General features: G+C 41.6%; 3 protein-coding genes across 11 annotated transcripts; 2 read left to right on the forward strand and 1 right to left on the reverse strand.

Moving 5' to 3' along the window:
* Positions 1-1,819: 1,819 nt before the first annotated feature.
* On the reverse strand, positions 1,820-14,347 carry LOC121748276. 9 transcript variants are annotated; one of them, XR_006039431.1, is made up of 9 exons: positions 14,117-14,347; positions 12,939-13,066; positions 12,753-12,835; positions 12,529-12,655; positions 12,326-12,432; positions 12,172-12,252; positions 7,692-7,829; positions 4,450-6,719; positions 1,820-2,468 (listed from the first exon to the last, which is right to left on the reverse strand). XR_006039431.1 is itself a non-coding variant. In XM_042142520.1 (7 exons), the coding sequence occupies exons 1-5, from the start codon at positions 14,147-14,149 to the stop codon at positions 7,722-7,724; spliced, it is 456 nt and encodes a 151-aa protein (XP_041998454.1). In that variant the 5' UTR covers positions 14,150-14,347; the 3' UTR covers positions 1,820-2,468; positions 4,450-4,551; positions 7,692-7,721. The 9 variants fall into 9 exon arrangements, 2 of the variants coding, with proteins under 2 accessions (XP_041998454.1, XP_041998453.1); XR_006039427.1 differs by having other exon boundaries at positions 12,326-12,440; XR_006039432.1 differs by having other exon boundaries at positions 4,450-4,551; positions 6,549-6,642; positions 12,326-12,440; positions 12,529-12,835.
* Positions 14,348-19,084: 4,737 nt separating this feature from the next.
* Positions 19,085-19,867, forward strand: LOC121749360 (transcription factor MAMYB-like). The gene has a single exon (XM_042143935.1). The coding sequence runs from the start codon at positions 19,085-19,087 to the stop codon at positions 19,865-19,867; it is 783 nt and encodes a 260-aa protein (XP_041999869.1).
* A 3,113-nt stretch (positions 19,868-22,980) lies between these two features.
* LOC121749361 lies at positions 22,981-23,382 on the forward strand. The gene is made up of 2 exons (XM_042143936.1): positions 22,981-23,086; positions 23,153-23,382. The coding sequence occupies exons 1-2, from the start codon at positions 22,981-22,983 to the stop codon at positions 23,380-23,382; spliced, it is 336 nt and encodes a 111-aa protein (XP_041999870.1).
* The last annotated feature ends 913 nt before the right edge of the window (positions 23,383-24,295 follow it).

Raw genomic sequence — 24,295 nt, forward strand, 5'->3', positions numbered from 1 at the left:
ACAACGAAGGTACTCCAATGACGAGCGGGTCTCAAACTCCCCTGATACCCGTGGGAAGTGTATGGGGTCCGATGCCCGGGTACTACAACATGTACCCGTAGTAGCAGATGATGCCCAGGATGGCAGCCGGGGGGAGATCGCCGGGGGGAGTATGCCGGGGGGGTTACCGGTGATGCCGGGGTGGGCACCCGGTATGCAGATGATGCCGGGGTGGGCACCCGGGATGCAGATGATGCCGGGAGGGGTACCGGCAACGCAGGGGACGCCGGGGGGGGGGGGGGAAACGTCTATCGCCCCGGTTTTGATTTTTCGACTGCTTCTTCTCACACATCGACCCCAGCGGAGGCGCAATTCACGCAATATGAGACTTTCTCCTTAGAGGAGTTGGAGTTTGATCTTCTCGGTGTTCCGGAAACTCCCGTTCAAACGGGGGGAGTAGGGCGGGGTCGGGGCCCCCCAAAGGGGAAGGGCAAGGGAAAGGGCAAGAGGGTCGGCGAGTCGTCGCAACCGGTTGAGGACGACTGCTCGATACGGAGGAGGTGGACGGATGCGGAGAACGTCGCGCTGTCCAAGGCGTGGGTGAGTGTTTGCGATGATCCCCTCACTTCGAACAATCAGAGGATCGTCAACATGTGGGCCAAAATAGCAGCAACCTACAAGGCATTTTGCCCGGAGGGGAGGCCGCGCAACGGGGAGGAGTGCCGGAAGGCGTGGGACCGAATCAGGGCTGGGGTCTCCCGATTTTCGGGCTTGTACGCTAACGCCCTCCGCATGCAGAGCAGTGGCCAAACGGAGGATGACTGCAGGAGGATAGCGGAGAAAGCCTTCCCCCCAGCCCGGGTTGTATAAGGAGTTCACCTACTAGAACTGTTATAAGGTGCTGAACGACTCCGAGAAGTTCCGGGCAGGTGTCGACGCTGGCTGGCCGAAGAAGCAACGACTGAACTATACCGGTGATTACAGGGGCAGCAGCGGTGGTTCCCACGACCTCTCTGAGGGTGCTCAGGAGCTCCCGTCCCCCCCCATCGTTCACTCGCCGAACTCGCCCGGTTGGTCAAAGGCGGGCGCAACGGGAGACCGGGGGGGGGGGGGGGGCGCCGGGGGGTCCCAGGAGGTTCAGTCGGCATCCCCCCTTGGCCAGTCGACAGAGGATCTCAAATTCTTCGCGCGTCAACAAACGCGTGCTCAGATGGTCAAGATCTTAGCCGATTGGAAGGCGGCAGAGGACCCCGAGGAGAAGAGCTTTCTTCACGCATTGCTCGTGAGCATGCGTGACGATTTGAAGACCGGGGGGCACGGGGGGGTACCGGCGGTGACGGGGGCGACGGAGACGAGGAGTGAGGCGGAGGTCGGGTTTTTTTTTTAAATAATATAATTTTTTTTTAATTAATGTATTTTTTAATGTACTTTTTTAAAAAATTAATGTATTTTTTTAATGTACCTTTTTTAATTTAAATAATATTATTGAATTTTCGCGTATGTGTGTAGTAAATTTAATTCCGTATTTTGTGTGATTATTAATTATTTGTTTTATATAATTAGGAGTGATGTGACTAAGCTATTGTTGGGCTATTTGCTTGTCCTGATGATGTGGCAGGAGGATTTTTAGTGCTGATGATGTGACAGGAGGAGTTTGTGGCTGAGCTATGGCTGGGCTATTGCTGGGCAAAAGCCATTGTGGATGCTCTAAAGTAGAGAGAATAAAGTAAGGGAGAGTAAAGTAAGAAAGACAAAAAAGTTACTATATAGGAAAATGACTCAACTATGATGAAACTTCCCAAAATGAAAAAATGACTCAACTATGAAGAAACGGAGGGAGTAATATTTAAGTTTTACTTCTATAGTAAATACAAATCGATACTTTAACGTTCATATTTTCTTACAAAACATACCACTATTAATTTTAAGGATATTGACACCTAATATCATAGAACTTTCAAAAAATTGTGTTTTTCCCATGAACTTTGAAATTGACAAATAATATCACGAACTTTACCCCGAGTTTGTTATTTCCTACCAATGAAAAAATTCCGACAAATAATATCATGATACGGATTTTTTTATCATAATTTCTCGACAACAACTTCGAAAGCTTCAAGTTTTCCAATCTTTGAGGATAATTTTTCTTGAAGCTCACCGTCCAAAATTGTTATTCAATCTATTAATATAGTTGAATTTTTTTTCATTAGTGAGAAATAACAAACTCTGGGTAAAGTTCGTAATATTATTTGTCAATTTTAAAATTTGTGAAAAAACTCAACTTTTTAAAAGTTCCATGATATTAGATGCGAATATCCCTAATTTTAAATATTAAAAGGCACACATCCCTACTTGTGAGATCGGCATATCTGCTTATCCAAACTACAAAAATCATCATATATTCAGAATGGCATTCATGGTAAAGAGACCTCCAACTGCCCATATAGCCATCTTGAACAAAGCTAACACCAATATCTTTGCCCATCAACCTGCAAACGAAGTAAATAGGGTCAAATATTAGTTAACCATATACGAGTTTTGAAGGAATACCCAATAGCTTGCAAGGTTGCACAATAATCAAACTCACAGCATAAACACAAGGTACAAAGAACTGAATTGCAAAATATTTGTTCACAGCAGATAAATTCACATGATCAAACTATGTGACAGAGATAAAGGTCAGTTATAACTGATCTTTTATTTAGTCCCGCATGGAGGGAGTGTTTAGTAATTTAGGGTTAAGTTATTTAGGGCATGTCTGCAAGAACAAGTATGACCCCAAAGGGGCACACACCAACAGCATTAATGGGGTGTTATTCACTCAGTACTTGAGCAAAAATTTTAAGTTTTGACATAGTGCCGTGCATGTGCTGACCACCCACGACAAGAGGCTCTGTTTGTCACAGGTTACAATAAGAATGGGGACTTCCTAAGCAAATCGAGACCCCCACAAAAGGATACTGTTGTCTGAAGAAGCAAATCAAGGCCACCTAAGGCCCCAGGCCCCAATGAGAGATTGGGTGTGGAAAAAGGGGGCCACCGGTGCAAAATACCTACATCCAGTTTAGGTCCCCCTCCGCACACCCAATACAGCGGCGAACATGCCCACTTCAATATGGATGGAGTCGCAAGTGACAACCAGTTGAAACCAACATGTCCGAGTCCGACACCCATACCATCGAATGGGATCAATACAGGTGGGAACTTCTCAAGTCCAAATCAAAGTATTTTAGTTGTTATTAGTTTGTTAGATGTAAGTTTATATCTTAGTCTTAAGAGTTGATTTGGATTAGGAGTCTAGTATTTATGTTTTAAAAATTTTAGAATATATTAAAGTTTGAGTCTTTCTTGCCCGAATAAATAAGTCTAGTATTTATATTTAGAGTGCTATTAGTTTGGTAGAGAGAAATTTATATCTTAAAGACTTTGATTAGGACTAGGAGTCTAGTATTTATCTTTGAGTTTTTCAAGCTGGAGTCTTTTAAAGAGTCTTATGAATAAGGTTGTGTTCCCTACTTTTGCAGTGTTTAGAAATACAGACACAGTGGCTTCCAATGATCGTAAGTAATACTGACACCACGTCCAATTCTCTCAATACTGTTACCTCATCTAACATGGCAGGAATAATGAAAAATCTAACGCTACGAGTAGCCAACATCTACAATTTGATTTGGCAAAAACTCTGCAAGTCCCGGCGCAGAACAATAAGAAGAATGAGGAAACAAAGGCACGACACCTCCTCGAGACAAAAAGAGGAGTCCAACTGCTAACAAACATCATCAAAACCTGAATCATTAGAGGCCTGCAGAAGTCTATAAAACAGAGTCTGCACTCTTTAGGCACACAGAAGTGGAATTAGTTGGCAGAATTTCTTGGATCGTGAAGAAGCAATGGTCAATGTTCCTTCCAGAAGTTCGTAATGACTATGAGAAGCAAAGTTAAGTTTATTATACGACGACATGATAGATTTGGGATGTCTTTTAATTGCTCTCACAGCCTTGTGGACAAGGCGGTTTTGAACTTCTGAGGAATCGATAGAGATAATTATTTAGTTCCAGTCATCTTTTATTTCTGCTATTTACTTAGTTATGTAGAGTTGGTATAAAGTAATGGATCAGGCTTTTGTGTATGCGTCGCATGAGGAGTTTGGGATAGCATCTCTCTCTCTCTTTTTCTAGTTCATCCTTTATTTCAGTTGAGTTCTTTCTATATTCTTACTCAATAGTGTATCTCTGTCCTCTCACTCTATCATAGTAATACACTGGACATAACATGTGCCAAGCTCTAAGATAGACATAACACAATTACACAACTACACACATACTGCAAGAAGTGGCCTTTGGAAACATATCGGTGGAACTTCTCCAACCATCATACTGATTACAAATGGAAAAAGTATGAAATTTATATAATATAAAAGTGTTCAACGTTACAACAGGCACTCAAATCTAGCAAAATATGGAGGCTCACCAGCATGAATCCTGCGAAGAACATTGGCAGATGAACTCATGGATTCCTTGGCACCTCCAGCAATTTTTTTTCTCTTTCCTGAAGAGCCTACAGAGCCTTCAACTAGAGAGAGAGAGAGAGATTCACTCTCCACAGTTAAATAAACAATGGATGCAAGATTGGAAAGTCCAAAAAAAGCAAAGAATTTTAACCTCATGTTGTGCTTACATTCAAATAACCATGACCGATGCATAAATAATGAACCATTTACAGCTTAAAGTGCCAACATAAAATAACCAAACTTGTGACAAAGACTGCACGATATACTGATTATCTGAGATTCTAATTACAAATTTACGTGTATGTACTATCCTTATATTAAAAGAAATTCAACAATATTTGAACTTTATGTAATTCCAAATAGTGATGGCGACTGTTAGATTCCTAAGAAATATGCAGATCTATATGTTTGAAGGCCTGCAAATATTTCAAGACCTGTTCTTTGACCTTGTACAGCTTAGTTGTCATTACATGGAAGCAAGCCAAGTGAAACACTGAAATTCATAGCTCAATTTGAACACTGGACTTAAAGGGAGAATAACTTAAACATATTGTATAGACTATTGAAATTTTGAAACAGTAGAACACATTAAAAACAAACAACAAGAATGAAGAACAGAAAGGATGATATTGAACTAAGGCAGTCAGATCTAGTCATTTGACTTCTTTAAATTTGAAGCTTGCGAAAAAGAAGCCCTCCATGGTGATAAGTCTAAGAATAATATGCATAACTGAGACGGAAATGAGAGAAGCTGCAGCTAAATTACCTATAAAACACAAACCAAGCAAGCCAAGTCCAGGCATTAAAGCATTTAAGCATGTAGACTCAATGAAATGGAATGGATAGTGAGTGTATGAGCTTGAGATAGTTATCATATAGTTGATTGTTCTGTGACTTATTTAGCTCCATTCTCTAAAAGATGGACAATAATATAGTATTTCAACCTCTGACTTAAGTGACATCAATGTATTTTCTGCTTGAGTAAACTAGGCTGAACAGAAGAAATTAATAGAAAAAACAGCTGTAAGAAAAACTTGTGAAGAATTACAGAATTGGCTGTGACTTCAGTTACTCTTTAACATCTTTATCAATGTGTTAGTTTGAACGGACTTATGTTCTCATATGTTGAAACATACTTTATCTACCAATTTGAAAAATGAAATGTGATGCATACACATTGCACAGAACAAATAAATGGACAACAATATATAGTCAGTATAAAGAATCCCACTATCGAAAAACAGGTGCTTTATGCTATCTAATTACACATTTTATTTGTTAAAACAGGTGCTTTATGCTATCTAGCTAAAAATCATAAAGGATAAGCATAATGTGAAAAATGCTATGCTTTAGGGGATATTGCTTCATAAAATCACGAGCTATGACTGAATTTTGGTATCTCTCATGAACTTTAAACATGGTCACAACAATCATGAACTTTGACTTTGTAGAAAATTTCCCCCAATCAAAACTGATGTGACGAGTAGGGTTATCTAGGTAAACCAATGTAGTCAAGAATGTGGGTGCAATGGGACGATTAGGTATAAACCTGGGCACGAGGCGACGGGGTGCACGCCCAATGAATAGGAGCGCACCGATGAGTGTTCAGATTTAGTCATTTAGGGTTGGATGGAGTGTAAGATTTTCGAGACTACTAATTACTTTCTTTTGAAAATATCAAAAGAGACATCAATTATTTTTTAAATTCAGAAAATATATTTCTAATTTCATTTTTCAAATTTTCAACCTGAATTTAATCAAATTACTCAACGGAAGTACAAATCTGCAATTCACAATATATTTTCTTCTATGAATCCGTTATCTCTCTTTCTAATGAAGCTACTTCTGAAAATGGCTTCGGAGATTTTCACAGCAGAACTCAAAATATTCTTCGACTCCGCAAATTTTCTAGCTCATAAACAACTTCAGAATGATTGTGACGTGCGACTCAAGATCAGGTTTTTCGAGAATAATTGATAATTTGTCCGAAAAAAAAACCAAGAAACACAAGCAAAAAGAGCTGAGAATTTGTTGGCTCAATAGAATACGTCATTCATACCTTGCCACTCCCATACAACCTTAGATTCTCCCTTTACTAGCTTCGGGTGCTGATCTACGCGAGAATCCTCCTTTTCCCATCTTTTCCTATCACGCTTTTTCTCGTAATAAATTTGCAACCGAAGAACCCTAAGAGTTAATATCTTGACGGATAGATATAGTTTGATGGACCCTAACATACAATAATCAATTAATAAATCACATGCTTAAAATGATGCATTAAAGAGGCAAGTGATGGTTCAATCAAATCCCACCTCCTTAGGAGAGATAGGTATGGTCTGAGACTCTGAATCACCAAAACTAAATAAAGTGCCTTGGTTATCCTACATTCAAGGCTTTAATATGCATTTTAAGACTCAAGGCATTTTCCAATGGCCCCACGAGGCGTACACCTCAAGTTGTAAGACCGAGCTTAATTCATATAATCACGTGAAAATCACAACTAATATAATAAGTTAATAACTCACATAAAAACACAGTAAAAACATGAAACACATAAAATCATAAGTTCAAAGTGAGTTATAAGTCTTCAAATCGAAAATAAAGTTATTAATTAAATAGGTGTGAGAAGGAGCACAAAGGAAGTCTTCAAAAGAACGTAGGAAGGGTTTCTTTGGGTTTCAATATGTTTCATTTTTTTAAATCAGCTATATTTACATACAACCCACTTCATATTGATGATTAAACATGAAGGCCCATTCTTTTTCAAGTCTCAAGAAGCCCAAAAAATGGGGGAGGAACTGTAAACTCTAAATGTGAGGCTATTGCTGATGCACCTTAGGGCCGAGGCGCACGCCCCATTTCACATCAGGTGAGATGCCTCGCGCCAAGAAGCACCTCAAATACACCTTTTTAAACGATGCCTCAATTTTAATCTCACAAAAAATGAGCACCGGATATAATTGGATTATTTTTATTAATGCATTCTAATCCACTCTTTGCCACCAAAGTAAATAAGGCCTTAGTCTGATACAAATCTAAGTTACATGTGCTTGGATATAAATTAAAAGGGGAAATTGTTTTACGCGATAATTTTGATATACTAAAATAAAATGTATAATTCATATTGCACATATAACTTGATACATATTACCTAACAAGAACAAACATGTAGCGCTTGAAAGTTGCTTTAACATATCAATACCTTTCTCCACAGTAACGGATCCTTTCTCTCCTAGGGCAAGAGAAGATGGTCTCTCAAAGAGGATGCAACCACGCAAGGTTCACTTTCACCATTAATGCTCTTGGAGAATGATGGTTTTTCTTCAAGTATATCACAAACCTAAAATAGTAACCAGGTAAATTACAGATAGAGAGGATCAAACAATTTAACTAACATAATAGAGAACGACAAGCCATTATCTTATTTCTTTGTACACGGAAACGAAAACACATTTAAAATAACTTCAATCTATTCTTCCACTCCTTCATTTATACACAAGAAACATTTACATTCCTACACTGATTGTTCTGGTCAAATTGTGCATTATCTTCTCAATCAAGGGGACTAATAAGCATTATTTTATTTCTGTGTTCTCTTTTGCAATCTATCCCAGTCTTTCAACACCCACTTTCACACTCATAAAAATAATACCATCTAAACGTTTGATTATAATTTCCAAACCAATGCATGCCCACCAACGCCATAACAACGAAGCAACCTCTGAGCATTTCCGAACTGGCATAACAAGTGCTAAGAGCATCTCCTATGGCGCCCCTCCGGTAGGACGTCCGGTCGGACACCGGGAAGGGCGACGGGACGTCCGCCGTTGGGAGGTCGGAGGTCGGATACGGACGTCCCGTGAGGACGTCGGGTGTCCTCGGACGTCCCCGGGAAGGGCGGGTGGACGGGCGCCACTGTGGCGAAGGTCGGACGTCCGATATTTGATTTTTTTTTTTTTTTTTTTTTAATTCTATATATACGGCTCGTTGAACTTCTTTTCATTTGCACCACTTGTGTTAACAAGTTTCTCTCTTCTTTTACTACAAATTTCATTTCTACTTAATGGAGAACGATAGGAACTCCCCGGCCACGAGCGAGTCGCAGACTCCGGCGTTTCCCATAGATCTGGAGGGAAACGTTAGCGGAAGTGCGTCAACGGTTCCGGGAATGTCAGGGATGGGTGGGATGAGTGGAATGGGTGGAATGGGTGGAATGGGTGGGATGATGTCCCCTTATAATGTACAATTGGATGGGTGGTATGGGGGGTATGACCCCAAATATGATGATGCCGGGTATGAGGATGGGGGGCATGACCCCAAATATGATGGGTATGGGTGGGATGATGCCGGGGATGATGCCGGGGATGATGCCCGGGATGATGCAGGGGATGATGCCGGGGATGATGCCCGGGATGATGCCTGGGGGAGGGGGTGGCAGGGGTCATGAACCAGTAGCGGACGATGTGTATCGCCCGGTGATGGCTACGCTGTCTACGGATACCCCCTCCACTTATGTTCCGGAGACTCAGTTCACCGGCTTGGAAACTTTCTCTTTTGAGGAGTTGGGGCTATCTCCAATCAGGGAGACTCCCGATGATGTGGGGGCAGCAGCAAGGGGCAGGGGCAGGGGCAGGGGCAGGGGCAGGGGCAGGGGGATGGGACGTGGCAAGGACAAGGGGAAAGCCCCGGACTCTTCCTCTCGAACGGTGGCAGAGGAGGAGGATGAGGAAGAGATGGGAAAGAGGACGGTCTGGAGCCCGTGGGAAAACGTTGCGCTTGCAAAGGCTTGGGTGGCAATAGTCGAGGATCCCTATGTCGGTGCCAACCAGCATATTGACAGACTGTGGCATCGTATCGCTGAAGCCTACCACACACACAAACCGGCTGGGGCGAAGCGTCGCGTTCCGGAACAGTGCCGGAAACAGTGGGAGCGGTTGAGGCCTAAGCTTAGTCGATTCGCTGGTATCTACCAAAACAACCTCCGCCAGGCAAGCAGCGGTATGTCCGAGGAGGATGTCCGGAGCCGTTCCTTTTCTCAGTACCCCGACAGAGCCTTGAAGTTCAAACAATTCGACCAGTGGGAGGCCTTTCTCGTGGTGAAGGATTCCCCAAAGTTCTGTGGGGGTGTCGAATCGGGCTGGAAGCGGACGAAGATCAACGCTTCCGGTGAATACAGCAGCAGTGCTGGTTCGCACGAGCTCCCAGAAGCCGATGAGGTTTCCCCGCTACCTCAATCAGACGCTCGCCGTCGTCGTCGCCCGGTTGGGCAAAAAGCAGCGCAGCGGAGGGGTCGGGGAAGCAGCAGTGGAAGCGGGTCGTTCGAGGTCGAATCGGGGGCCCCTGCTGAACCGGAAGATTTCAACCGCCTCGCCCGCGCACAAATAACCCAAAATTATATCCGGACCATGCATAGGTGGCATGGCGCGACCGATGCGACGTACAAGAGGATGCTGAAGGAAATCATCGATGGATGTCGGCGCGATTTGGGGATGCCACCCATTGGAGATGATGGCGCCGAGATAAGCGGAGGGGACGACGGGCCAGGCACGGGCGACGGGGGCGGCACTGGTAGCGGCGACGGCACGGGCGACGAGGACAGTGCGGAGTGAGCCGGGGATGTTGGACTATGTATTTTTTTTTCATGATTATGTATTTTTTCTTTTTTTCCTAAATTTGTTTTTTTTTTATGTTTTATGACTTTGTATGTTTGCCCTTTTCAAGTATTTCCCGTAATTTTTCCGTATTTTGCTTTCCCGTACTTTTTGTTTATGTTAAAATTAAATTATTGTGATTTTTTTAATTGCGGGATGTCCTAGTGGGAAGGGCGATGGGAAGGGCGGATATGCAGGGGATGTCCTAGTGATGTGGCAGTGGGGTGGGATGTCCTAGTGACGTGGCAGGAGGTGTTTTTGGGATGTCCTAGTGGATGTCCGAGTGGGATGTCCGCCCACTGGAGATGCTCTAAGTACCAATACTCAACTAAAATTACTTCTATGACGATCCTAAATGACTTTATTACGCTACTTGATAACAAAAAAATTAGAATCCAAAGACAAAAGCCCAAACCCCTAAATAACTCGAGCAAAATAAGAAATAAAATAGGTAGTGATTCCAAGAATAGAATCCATCTGTAACAATTTCCTTCACAGTTCAAATCTGCTCATTTTGACTTCACAAGATATCCAAAGTCATGACTTTAATTAGACACAATGAACGATACCTACAAATTTTGACTCCAAAGTCATGACCTAGTCCAGCTTATTTTCTTGTACTAAATATGTTTTTTGTGATGCAATGAAAGATGCCTACTACTTTTCTCTATTATGTCTAAATACTTCTCCACATATGTCGATGTTTTATGACTCTACATGGTATCAGAGCGGATTCAAATCCTTGCCTAATTTACTCTGTAAATTTTTTTTGAAAAATTAGGGTTTCCACCGTTGCTGCTGTCCTCTGCCCAATTGGGGTTTCTGCCATTTCTCTACTTTGCACTTCCGGCGCTGTGCCCCATATTAGGGTTTCTGTTGCTGTCTCCCTCTGCCCTTCCAACGCTGCATCACTGTCACTCTGATTGATTTGTTTAGGGCTTGCTCTTTGCCCTATTTTTATCATGTCTAGTTATAAATCCACTTTTGGGATTTTACCCCTAACTGCTATTCCGACTTTGTTCGATTTCTACTACCACCTCTGATTAGGTTTTTTGGTTTCTTCAAATCGTTCATAATGCTGAATTTTTATTCCAAACCTAATTTAAAGACCACCATCATATTGAATGTTTCAAACTACTAACACTACTGCTGCTGCTAGTACTATTGCTACAGCTACCACTACTACCCTACAGCTGCTACTTCTGCTACTACTACCAATACTAATGCTACTGCCGCTATCACTACCATTGCTAATCAATGTTTTTAAAAGCGCGCACGGGCGTGGGGCGCAGTAAGGTGCGGTGCTGGGGCGTATGACTTGGAGGAAGAACAACAACTGCTGCCACAACAAACTAGCAGTAATGTCGCAGGTGATAGAGGATGAGCGGCGATCAGGGTTTTTTTTCGAAATAGGAAGACGAAGAGCCACTGGGAGGAAGTTGGGTTCCGTGTGCTTTTAATAAACATTTATTTCTGGCGGTTCATTGTTTTCTATCGGATTCCAGCCACCATTTTAATGAATATATAAAGGTATAACTATCTGACATGTGCGGGGACCCACTACTAAGTATATGTATACACACATGGGCTTTAAGTAAGTATTTCCATAGCCCAATTATTAAAAAATACTTAAGATAAATTTGGGGGGCGCGCGCCCCGGCGCACCATCGCCCCGCGCCTCAGTTTTTCACTTAATCGCCCTGGTGCGCCCCACGCTCCTAACAACACTGCTGCTACTATGCTACTACTACTATTGTTGTTGGTGTCTTCACTAAACTGTTTAAAACATTTAACAAACTTTGTACCAAGCAGGACATGAGTGTTATAGGATATAGGTTATAGAATAAGTATCCCACATCAGTTATGTGACCTACTCTATTCTAGACTATATATATGTGCTTAATAAAGTAATGAAAGATAGTCCTCCACATATGTCCATGTTTTATTATTTTACAAAGGAAATAAAAGATAAATACAAAAATGAAATAATTACAGATAAGAGAAATGGTGTCCATCCATAAATAATATTACCTCATGGTAAAGTTGCTCGGCTCTACCAGACAAGAGATGTCTCTGATATGCCCTACAAGCAATCAGTATGCATCCAACAATCTGTAAACTAAACTTAGTCAGCAAGCTTTTACAGAGTTATTTCTGAATTTTGTATAGAAGCATAGGAAAATACCAATGCACAAGCCGGGAGTAAGAGTAACGCATGCTTGATAATCCACTGGCGCACAACACAACCGTGTGGTTTGTAATTGCTAACAAGCAACTCTGGGAACTTGAGTTCTTCAATACTTAAAGCAGCAGATCAGAAAATCAAACTAGAAGGCTGAGGAAGTTGAATTACTTATTAAATCAATAAGATATTTGAAAGTAATGTACCCTTGATTATCTGTTCTTGTCTCCAGAGCACTACGGATGGTCTCCATAGCTTTTTGTTTTGTATGCATGTATACGACCTTATCCAGCTGTACTTATCCAAGTTATCCAACAGCTCATCCACCGGTACCTATAAGAGAAAAATTAGAAATGTAGTATGCAAATAGCATTTGTATTTTTTTCATTGTAACAGATGAATTTCGTAAATTAGTTGATGAGTGTATAACATTCAAATGTCACAGCATTTTCCGGTTCCACTGCACAAAAATTGAGCATATGCCCCGCACACACGATCTTCTACCCATTGTGACTGCAATACCATCAGTTCCAACCAGTGTTAGACTGTACTAGCTCAAACGAAGACATTGCACCCTACAAGATCATCTAAAAGAAAGAATAATATAATTACGTACAATTTTTTTAGCAGCTCTATTAATATCCCCATCTTCAACACATAAATTTCCCTGCTTTCTAAAGCCATGATCACAAGTCAACTTGCCATCATAGCATACTCCGTTTGCAGGACATGGTTTGCAGTAGTCTGAACGAACAGCAACAACTAAGAAGAGCGAGGACACCAAAACATTGCAGAAATACAGCACCCGACTAACAGACAAAGTAAGGATGATTTACTACTTGTCTAATCGAGGATCATCACAAAAAAAGACATTTGCCCAAATCTCTTCACAGTAGTGATAACCAGTGTTTACCAGCAAAAAAAACCATTTCAGCCTCTGGGCTTTCAAAGCCTTTTTCTGTGCTAAAATTTCATGCACAAAGTAAATAAGAAGGGGTAACTAATACTATTATAACTTCTCTGCATCCTACAAAGGTCAGCCTATAGATCCTAGCTTGAATATAATAGGTTGCTAGACCTCTTCAAAAGAATTCACCATAGTTGTGCTTGTAACTCAAATATTTTCATTATTCATGATGTATAAATGTACAAATAGTTTTACAGTCCTAGAATTGTCATGGGATTATAGTCTACATCATATATGGAGTTCTTAGTACAGCTGGGGAATCCAAATAATCACTAAGAACTTCTTATCCTTACTTTGCTTCTTGCTTATTGTAAGGGAACCTTAAATTTGAGTGTACTATTTTCTTGGCTAACTACACTACAAGTTTTCTACTTTTTCTTTTGGGGATGATTAAGTTCTACGGAACCAATGAAAACAACCTCAAAAACAAGGTATTGTTGACTGGAAGGACGAGCTTCAATAAACTATATGGCACTTCATGCATTGCATTTTTCGAATTTACAAATAATTAATATTACTAACACTGTCCTGTCCTCTTAATGTATGTGAAAATTTTCTCTCAGTAATATACACCCTTAAGATGAACAACACATGTCAATTAATTTTTTACAAAAATGGCGAACTTGACATTACTGTTTGAAATTGGAGAAAGTCCTTTAACGAGCTAACAATGATAGAGAAAGCTTTTTTAGACCACAAGCGGTTAGCAAACAGAAGTTAATGTACACAGAATGCACTACATAATCATAAAAATGAACACCGCACAAACAATCGGACGTCGTGGAGCTACTGAATATGTATAATTACTGAATTAATGGAAGCGTTACCGGCGAGAGAGTCATCGGGGTCATGAGTAGCATCGCAGAAGGGTTTAGGCGGCTGATTAAGTGATGCGGTGATGAAAGAGCAGGCAACCGCCACCGCAGCGGCGATAGAAACGACAGCGATCAAGCGGGAAAAGTCGGCCTTGGAAGACGGCAGAGAATTGAAGGATGGCTCCGCCGGAAAGAGAGTGTGGTAGGAGGAGGGTTTTTTATATTTTTGTGCTAGAGGAGAGATAGGATTCCGTCTTTCATAGAGACACATGAGGGTCATGCGTCTCTCTTTTTTTTCGTTTTTATAACGACGCACGAGGGTCATGCGTCTTAGGGAGAGACACATCTCCCTCATGCGTCTCTTTTTTTTTAAAAATTTTAATAGACGATGCATAAGCGTCATGCGTCTTAGAAAGAGACGCATGGGGCTTATGCATCTCTAATTCGAATTAAATCAGACGAGGCGAGGCAGTAGCCTCATTTAGGCGCGACAGAAAGACGAATTAGGCGATTTAGGCGATTTTTTATTGGAAATTCCGGCGAATCCGACCATTTCCCCTCGTATTCCGGTAAGTTTCGTTCAATCCTTCAACATTCCTTCCTTATTTGTTGTTAATTTGCATAGTTTGTTTAGATTTCCCCTAATGTTTGTAAATTAGGGTTTATAACAAATTGCTAAATTTTGGCCGCTTTTTTTGTTGTGTAGTTAATTGTAATGGATTTTAGTGGGTAAATTCATTCTATTGTACTGTTATTGATATGTTTGAGATGCTTGGTGTTGTGATTTTGGTTGTTATTGGAGAATAGAGTATAGGTTGAAATGCATCTTTTAATTTAACCTTCTAATTTAGTAGTTATATGTAAATTAGGCCTTATAAATCCTGAATTGTATTGAATTGGAGTGAATCAATCATTTGGTTTATGATGTGTTGTTATTTTGACGATGAATTTGATGTATATGTTATTTGTTTTGTGAATATGTACTTAGATTAGATGGAGACTTCAAGTTCTAGCGGGCAATTATTATATGGACCCGAAGACCCGTCCTTGCTAAAGATGCAGAAACATCACATTTCACATAAACTCATGAAAGAGGGCACAACCCAAGTATGTAAGGTCCGAAGGACAGAAAGCAAGACTTGGGACGTCGAAATTCACAAGAATGTTAGATATTGGCTTGACGTCTTTGGTTTCAAAGGCGTGATCGATTGTTGGAAGCCCATGAAGGTGGACAATGAGCTGATCACGACGTTGATTGAGCGTTGGAGGCCGGAGACGCACACTTTCCATCTACCGATCGGTGAGGCGACGATCACCTTGGAAGATGTGCAAGCCATTTGGGGCTTGAGGGCGGAGGGTCGCGTCTTCACAGGGCGTGACTATCATGACAACTTTCCTGATTGGACCAACAAGTGCCGCGATCTGTTGGGATGGATACCAGATACTTCCACAGAGACAAAGCAAGGCGGTTTGCTGATGACCGCGCTGATCAACCAAACAAGGATGGCTCTGGGTGATGACCTATCTACGTACGTATACATCCAAAGGGCACGTATCCACGCCCTAATTTTATTAGGAGGTCTCATTCTACCGGACACCACGGGGTGTAAGGTGCCATTTATGTGGTTGAATGGGCTTGGGGATCCGGAAGAGGTGAAGACTATTAGTTGGGGAAGTGCGGCATTGGCCTACCTTTATCATTATCTGTGCGAATACTTGCATGATTTCTGCAAAAATATATATACAAACCAACAACAATTAAAGACAATTTTTTTCAATAAACCCTAATATAGTAAGTATACAATAAATTTATCAAAACCCATAATAATATGCAAATAAACAACAAATACGGGAGCAATGTTGAAAGATTGAAGGAAACTTACCGAAATATGAAGGGAATCGCCAAGAAATCGCCAAGGAAATCGCAAGTTTTGTCTTCCTCTCTTTCTCTCGCGTATTCTGCCTATTCTGCCTTGGGAACTGATTTAAGCAAGTTAGAGACGCATGACGCTCATGCGTCTCTGCCTAAGACGCATGACGCTCATGCGTCTCTGCCTAAGAATCATGACGCTCATGCGTCGTTGGTGAAATTTAAAAAAAAAAAAAGACGCATGAGGGAGATGCGTCTTTCCTTAAGACGCATGACCCTCATGCGTCGTTAAAAAATAACGGAAAAAAAAGAGAGACGCATGACCCTCATGCGTCTTTATGAAAGACGCATAATCGTCATGCGTCTCATTAAAAGGAGACGCATGAGGGTCATGCGTCTCTCCCAAATCCGGAACAAAAAAAAAGTCCAGTACAAACGAGGAATGATAGTTGTGGTTTAGAACAAAAATAGAAAAAACCCGGTAGGAGGAAGGTTTAGGCCTTTTTTTCTTCATAGTGTAGGATTTGGGATGTCTATCGAATAATGATGAAATTACACTTGTCAAGCCGTATAGTTACCCCTAAAACAAGTCGAATAATAGTAAGATAAAATATAATAGAGAAAAAAAAATTAGAAGAGAGAGTAAAGTAGATAATGAAGTATAATAAAAATGACTAGAGTTTTGATTTTTGTCGACGGAAATAACTCAACTTTATTGGACATCCCAAAAAAAATCGGACGTACTAATTCGTTTGTTCCACATAATTTGTCACATTTTACTTCCCTCCGTTGTCATTAACAAAAGAAATATGGACTCTATGACGGAATCACCTCCAACAAACCCTAAAACAAATCTTAAAAGTTTAAAATACACTCATAATAAAATAAAATGGACTCCACCATCATTTATTAAAATTGCTAGTATTTATAAGATTATTTTATTTTTATTTTAGGAATTGTTGTAGCCTTGTAGGTGATCCCTTCCGATCTTCGAGGTATCAATGGAAACGGAAGGTAAGATAGAGATTTTGCTTAGAGCATCTCCAATGGCGGACGTCCGGTCGGACATCCGCGACGGGCGACCGGGACGTCCGCCATTATGGCGTGGCAAGTCGGATACGGACGTCCCGTAAGGACGTCGGATGTCCTCGGACGTGCGGGCGACGGGCGGGTGGACGTCCGCCATTGTGGCGTGGGTCGGACGTCCGGTATTTAATTTTTTTTCAAACTCTATATATACGGCTCGTTGAATTTTATTGCCGTAAACGTAAATTGCTTTATTTGTGAATTTATGATTTTTTTTTTATTGCGGGAAGTCCTAGTGGGAAGGGCGATGGGAAGGGCGGATTGTGCAGGGGAAGTCCTAGTGACGTGACAGTGGGATGGGAAGTCCTAGTGACGTGGCAGGAGGTGTTTTTGGGAAGTCCTAGTGGATGTCCGAGTGGAACATCCGGGCATTGGAGATGCTCTTACACAATCTCATGATTATTTTATAAATGATTATTCAACTATTTTGCTTATATCACATTGAACTAAATTTTAATTTATTTTAAAATAAACATTAAACTTTGTACTTATATTATTTTGATATTTAATTCAATTTTTAAATTATTTTATTTGAAACAATAAATAAAATACCACATAATCTAATAATTTTAAGTTAACTAAATAAATTACCATATCATTATTTATATAAAAATGGATCTAAACTAAAAAAAAGACCGACACAAGTTGACTAGATTAGGTGTTCATATTGTTGGTACAGTGACTGGAATTATAGAAGATAAACAAAAACCGAGCGTAATACAACCTAAGAAAGAAGAACAGAAACTGAAAATACAATGAAACGATACTAGAAAATAAACTTAGCCGAGTCGAGGAGGCCTCTTTCCGCAAGACGAGATACGCCCCGGTAGTGCTCTCGGTTTGGCGTGTCGTCCCCAAACATAAAACGACTACGTCTCTGGTGAAGTAGCACCGCAATCAACAGAGCTCCGGCGAAAAGACAATGCAGAGAAGGAGAGAGAGAGCTTATGATGCAAATGCTTGTGAATGTTGTGTAGAGATGCATGGAATGGCTAGCCTATTTATAGGCTCAGTCCACTGCTGGGGGTCAACAGCCATGATGGTTGTCATCATTGCGAGGTTGTAACCGCTGAACATTACAAACCGTTACGAGAGCTGCTCCTTGACGCATCGGGACACGCGCGCGTCTAGGTTCGTCATGACGTGGACTTCATCACGTGTCAGTCACGTAGGTTCTTACCGCGTCATACTGACGATGTATCATCCTACTTGGCTCGTTGGCGTGGAAACGTTGGTGGTCAAAAAAGAACTACACCAACCAGCCTTGGGTCGAGCCCAAGCGCCGAGCCCCACGACCAGACCCAAAGAACACCCAAAGACCAATTGCCAAGGTCCAAGTCCAAGAACAAGGGCTCGGGTGCGGGCACGTCTCGGCGCGCGTGTGGGCTCTTCAACCCATCTTAGTCCACTATAATTTATTAAGTGTATTAGTTCACTTAATAAATACACATTAAAAGATGTGTCTAATTTTTAACACTTAATTAATCACATGACTTCTCTCATAGCTCGTTTAATTAACTAGTAATTATTTCGCAACTTTAATCCATTATTTCTCACTCACCGGGAATCGAATTTGAGAAAATGAATATACCACGGTCATCTACTCCGAACGTAGATCGACGTTATATTATTTAATTTCATAAAATTAAATGTCTCGTTGGAAGTATTCTTGATCAAAGTTCTTTGACCACAACGATTCAACACATATCCCAATTCAAAATTATTTCATGAATCCAACAAACCCAAACCACATGACTGGAAATGGTATATATGTTTGATTCAAGAAGAGATTTGGGATTAGGAAAAACTCACCATTCAATTTACAGCACATTCAAAATTAAGTATAATCTCAATGAATGTGAAGATATGTTATAGTTAAATTCTGCATCTGAAGCATATTACAAAGTGTAACCATTGAAAGAGGGGAACCAGGCTTGGGGGCTCGAAATACATGGAGTTCTTAGATGAATATGAGAACAAGCCTAGGTTCATGTTCCAATCCAAGCATCTCCCCATTCCTGCTGATGGATCTCTTCACAGTTCCTCCTCCCTCTCTCTCTTCTCTCCATAAGCCCACCCTTTTCATTTCCCTTTCTCTCTCTCTGCTCCTCTTCTGCCTCGCGCTAATTTACTTCAATTTCGAACCCCTCCTCTTATGGCTCTCCCTATCCCTTCTAATCGGCCCCTTCGCGCCCCCCTCTCTCACCGCCGGCGACATACGCGTCGGCGTCGGCCCGCAGCTGGAGGAAATCCCCGCCGCCCAGATTGAATTTACCGAAAAGCCCAGCAGAAAATCAGTCAAATCAACCAGGAAAGCATCGGAAGAAACCGAGGGGAATTCGAATGCGATCGATTTATCTCGTTTCGATCTGCCCAAGCGGCGATCCAGCAGATCGTCAATTGAGGCGGTGGTTGAGGCCAAGCCGGAGGAGTGGGGCGAGGCCGACGACGAGATGTTGAAGAAGCTGATGGGGAAGCACCCGGTGGGGAAGCCGGGGCGGTGGGAAGCCATATCTGAGGGTTTCAAGGGGAGATACAAGGTGGAGACTGTGATCGCCAAAGCCAAGCACATTGGAGAGAAGAAGGGCGGCGATCAGAATTCTTACACTAAGTTTCTCAAGGATCGGGAGAAGAGGCATGTTGAGGAGGAGGATGGGACGAAAGAGAGCGGATGGAGCGCCACAGAGGATGGCAAAATTCCAAGAAGAGACGTTATGGCAAAATATATCCGCCATTTGGACCCTGAAAAAACAAGATTCCAGCCATGGTATAGACGTGAGAAGCTCTCGCGTGGTTTAAAAGTATAGACGCATCACCCTAATGCGTGTTTAAAGTGAAACACGCATATTCCTCTCGCGTGTATTAAAAGAAAGACGCGTCTTCCTCTCGCGTGTTTAAAGTAAACACTTTAAACACGCGACACGCTCTCGCGTGTCTCCCTTGCTTCACAAATTCACTCCAGACGGCAGAACATACGCATTACGCGAAGAGGAGACGAAGAGGAGACGAAAACCGGCGAAAATTCTGCCCAACCAGGGAAATTCGAAGCCTAATCCGATAGTTAGCTTTCCCATTCCAATTTGAAGTGTTGTTAGGTAACTTTCAACCCTTATTTTCGTTTTTATTGGTATAATTTAGGGGTAAATTCTATGAATGGACGTCATGGCAAATTGTATCCGCCATTTGGACTCTGAAAAAAAAAGATTCCAGCCATAGTATAGACGCGAGAAGGTCTCGCGTGTTTTAATTAAACACGCATCAAGCTATCGCGTGTATACATAACACGCATCAGGAAATCGCGTGTTACATTAAACACGCGACAGGCTTTCGCGTGTTACGTTGGACACAAATTCGAGCCCAGACGGCAGAGACCTCACTTTCCACTCGCGAATTCACTTCCGGCTCGCTCATTCTCTCGCACTCAGCGACGGCTAACGTCTCTAGCCGGCGAAAATCGAAGTGAATCCGATATTTTGATGCTCTAATTCCTATTTGAAGTGGTGTTAGGTAATTTTTGACTATTAATTTCAATTATCATTGCTATATGTTAGTTAGGTATAGATTTATGGTTTATGGCATTGAACTTGGTATTGAATTTTCGGTTTTAATATTGTTCAATATTTATTTAAGTATGTTGAATTTATAGTATATGATGTTATGTCGTACTTATTTTGCAGGTTTAATGGTGTTTGTGAGTTTATATTGGGATGGGAAAATTATTCAGCTCCCAGGTTTGGGTGTTGCTTATGATCCCCCTCGTGCAAAATCATTTATTATATTGAATGAAAAGATATCTTATTATCAACTTGTTTCAATGATATGTGAAAAAATTGGAATTGAGTTGGATGCACATACGATTGATTTAACATGGAGGCATCTTGTGGTTTTTAGTGGAGTGGTGAATTATATAGCTACACCAGTGGATGCTAATTTGTTGGAGTATATGTTTGCTGAAAATCCAAGTCAAATTGAACTTTTTATTGAATATACTCTTGTTACCACTGCGTTGCAATTTGAACCACCTATCACTCATCATGATGTTGGAACGTCTAGGAGAGATGGTTATCCTAGTTTTGATGTCGGGACATCTAGGAGGGATGATGAATATCATAACTTTGAATTCAACACATCTGGGAGGGAGGTTGATGAACCACTAGATGTACCAAATGTGACATGTGATGGTTATGATGGTTCAGATGGTTCTGATAATTGTGATGGTTCAGATGGTTCTGATAATTGTGATGGTGCAGATAATGTTGATGGTGCAGATGGCTCTGATTGTGATGGTTCCGATGGTTCTCAACCAAGTGATCTTGATTATAGTGCAGAATCATGTGAAGATTCTACAGACGATGAGACACTTGATATGATGGTTGAAAATTATGTACAACCATTTGTTCGTGGGGAGCAACCTGTTCCCAACTATGTGCCTGAAGGGTTACCATTTTTTCGATCATTACCATGTGAAGGCAGCCGAGGTTACTTTTCAGAAGACCATGGATTGGTTGAAGAAGATATGTGGTATTGATGAGGATAATCCGAGGTTACTTTTTCGATCATTACCAGTTTGTAGGGACCCATTTGGTCCGAAAAGAAGAGGCAGGGACCTTGGGCAACGCTACCCATGTAATTGGGAGGTTAAAGCAACGTTTAAGAAACGTGATGGTAGCTGGTCTATCAACTCATGGGTTGATCGACATTGCTGTATGGGAGATCACGATCCAAGTGAACATGTTAATCTTACATCATCCATGATTGCTCTCTGTATTCGAAGCCAAATTGAAAACGATGTTGGATTCAAGCCTTCTGTAGTACGTACATATATCCAAGATAATTTTCACGTGAAAATCAGCTACAAGAAAGCATGGTACTCTCGCAGAAAAGCTATTGAGCTTGTATATGGTGGGTGGGAGGGATCCTTCAGACAACTCCCCAGCTACCTGACTGAGTTGCAAACTCAAAATCCGGGGACAATCGTTGAGTGGTTGCATGACCCTGTACTGAGTCAAGGTAATACAAAGGCGTTCCGCTACGTATTTTGGGCATTTGGGCCAGCAATAGAGGCATTCCAAGTAGCAAAGCCGGTCTTATCAGTTGATGGGACTCACCTGCGTGGAAGATTGAAAGGTAAATTACTTGCTGCAGTAGGTTACGATGCAAATAAGAACTGTTTGCATGTTGCTTTTGCTATTGTTGATGAAGAAACAAACGAGAGTTGGAGTTGGTTTTTGAATCTTGTGAGAGTGCATATTATAAAGAATGACCAGGAAGTGTGCATAATAAGTGACAGACATCAATGCATTATAAATGCCATGAAGGCTGATATGTGGAAAGAGGCCCCAGTTGGTTATCATCGATTCTGTTTAATTCACGTTAGATCGAATGTGTTACAAAGACACAAAGGCCCCGGAGTGAAGAAATGGGTATGGATAATGGGTGAAGTAATTGAGGAGCGGAGATATTGGACTGCAAGGCGTGAATTAGAAAAGGTGAGTCCAGAAGCTCTGAGGTACCTCGAAACTACCATAGATAGATCGCAGTGGACTATGGCACACGATGAATTTCGTCGATGGGGTGAGACATCTACTAACATGGCCGAGTGTTATAATAATGTGTTGTTAGCTGCGAGGGAACTCCCAATTAGAGCTATCATTGATATTACATTCTGGCGGACCATCAACTGGTTTGTTAACCGAACGACTCTAGCCAAACAATGTTAGACGCCTTTGACACCGTGGGCTTGGGAGTTATTTCAGAAGAATGACCGTCGAGGGAGACGTCATCATGTTAGGACTACAAGCATAGCACGTGGAACTTATGATGTGCTAACCTATCACAGAGGTCCGGGTAGAGGCCATAATATACATGTTGTGGATTACCGTGAAAGAGATGCTCATGTGGAAAGTGGCAGACCTGGAGAATGCCTTGCTCTCACGCTGTTGCGGTGCTGAGAGAACGCAGTGATGACATCTTTAGTCATGTTGATACACAATACCACACAGATGTTTGGATTCACCAGTACGCAGGTATGTTGTTTAGATACTTTTTATTCTTACATTTTTTTCATGTCTTACAATTGCACTTTTATGCAGATGCGTTCCGTCCACTGAGACACCAAGATTATTGGTATGAACCTGACTGGACACTGGAATGTTCACCAGCACGGCTACTTCCTCGTTCACGTGGGCGGTACAACAGAAGCAGGATACACAACCAAATGGATAAGCGCGAAGAAGATGCGCCAAGAGCTCCTCCTCGATGCCGCCTTTGTGGAGAGACCGGCCATAATATAAGAAAGTGCACTTTAGGACGTGTTGTGTAGTTATATTATGTTTGAGACTCGTGATTGAGGGTTGAATTTTATTATGTGTTTGAACCAAGTTTAAGACCGAAATGACATTCTTAAGTAATATTGTTTAAACAAATTTCGACAGAGTCTACTTTATTTATTGATCAATCCACCTGTAATAAACAAACAATACATCTCAAATCAATCAACATATAAAAAGTCAACAGTACATCTCAAATCAATCCACCTGTAATAAATAGTCAATACATCTAATGATAATATTCTACTTAAATGACGAAGGTGTATATTTACTCGGGCCTTTTCCTCTGTTGTCACGGCTAGACCTTCTACGTGGGAACATACCCAAAATTGTCTGAGACAAACTTGGACTGGAGCGTTCCTTATCGGGACGGGATATATGTGAACTGCTACTAGGCCGATCAAGTTGAACACTCCTAGGAGGGTCAATATGCTCTCTCCTCGTGGGGCGCTCTATGTAGGCACTACTCCTAGGAGCAACATCAGCATCATCATCATCATCATCATCATCATCATCATCGTCATCATCGTCATCATCAGCAGCGTCATCATCAGCATTTGTCGGAGAGTGCACGATATGGACATCCGAAAAGAATGAATCCTATGTAGTAGGATTCCATGGTAGCCCAACTCTATCTAATGGAGTCACCCAACTAGACTGTGGCGCGTCTGACCAAGTAGGAAACCAACTAGAGGGATCTGGTGCTGGTGGATTTTGCATTTCGGGCTCACCAGTAAAATTGTCGATGAGTGCATCCAAATCTATGTTGTCATCTGAATTAAAATTTTCTTCATTTGCTGCTTGTGATGACCCTGGCATGTCTTGGGACATTCTGAAATGCCGTGAATAACCATGCCCGCCTGTTCGGATACCTCTCTGACCAATACCGTGAGCTCTTCGGATAAA

Source organism: Salvia splendens, chromosome 9 (genome assembly GCF_004379255.2).
Source record: "Salvia splendens isolate huo1 chromosome 9, SspV2, whole genome shotgun sequence".
Lineage (NCBI taxonomy): Eukaryota > Viridiplantae > Streptophyta > Magnoliopsida > Lamiales > Lamiaceae > Salvia > Salvia splendens.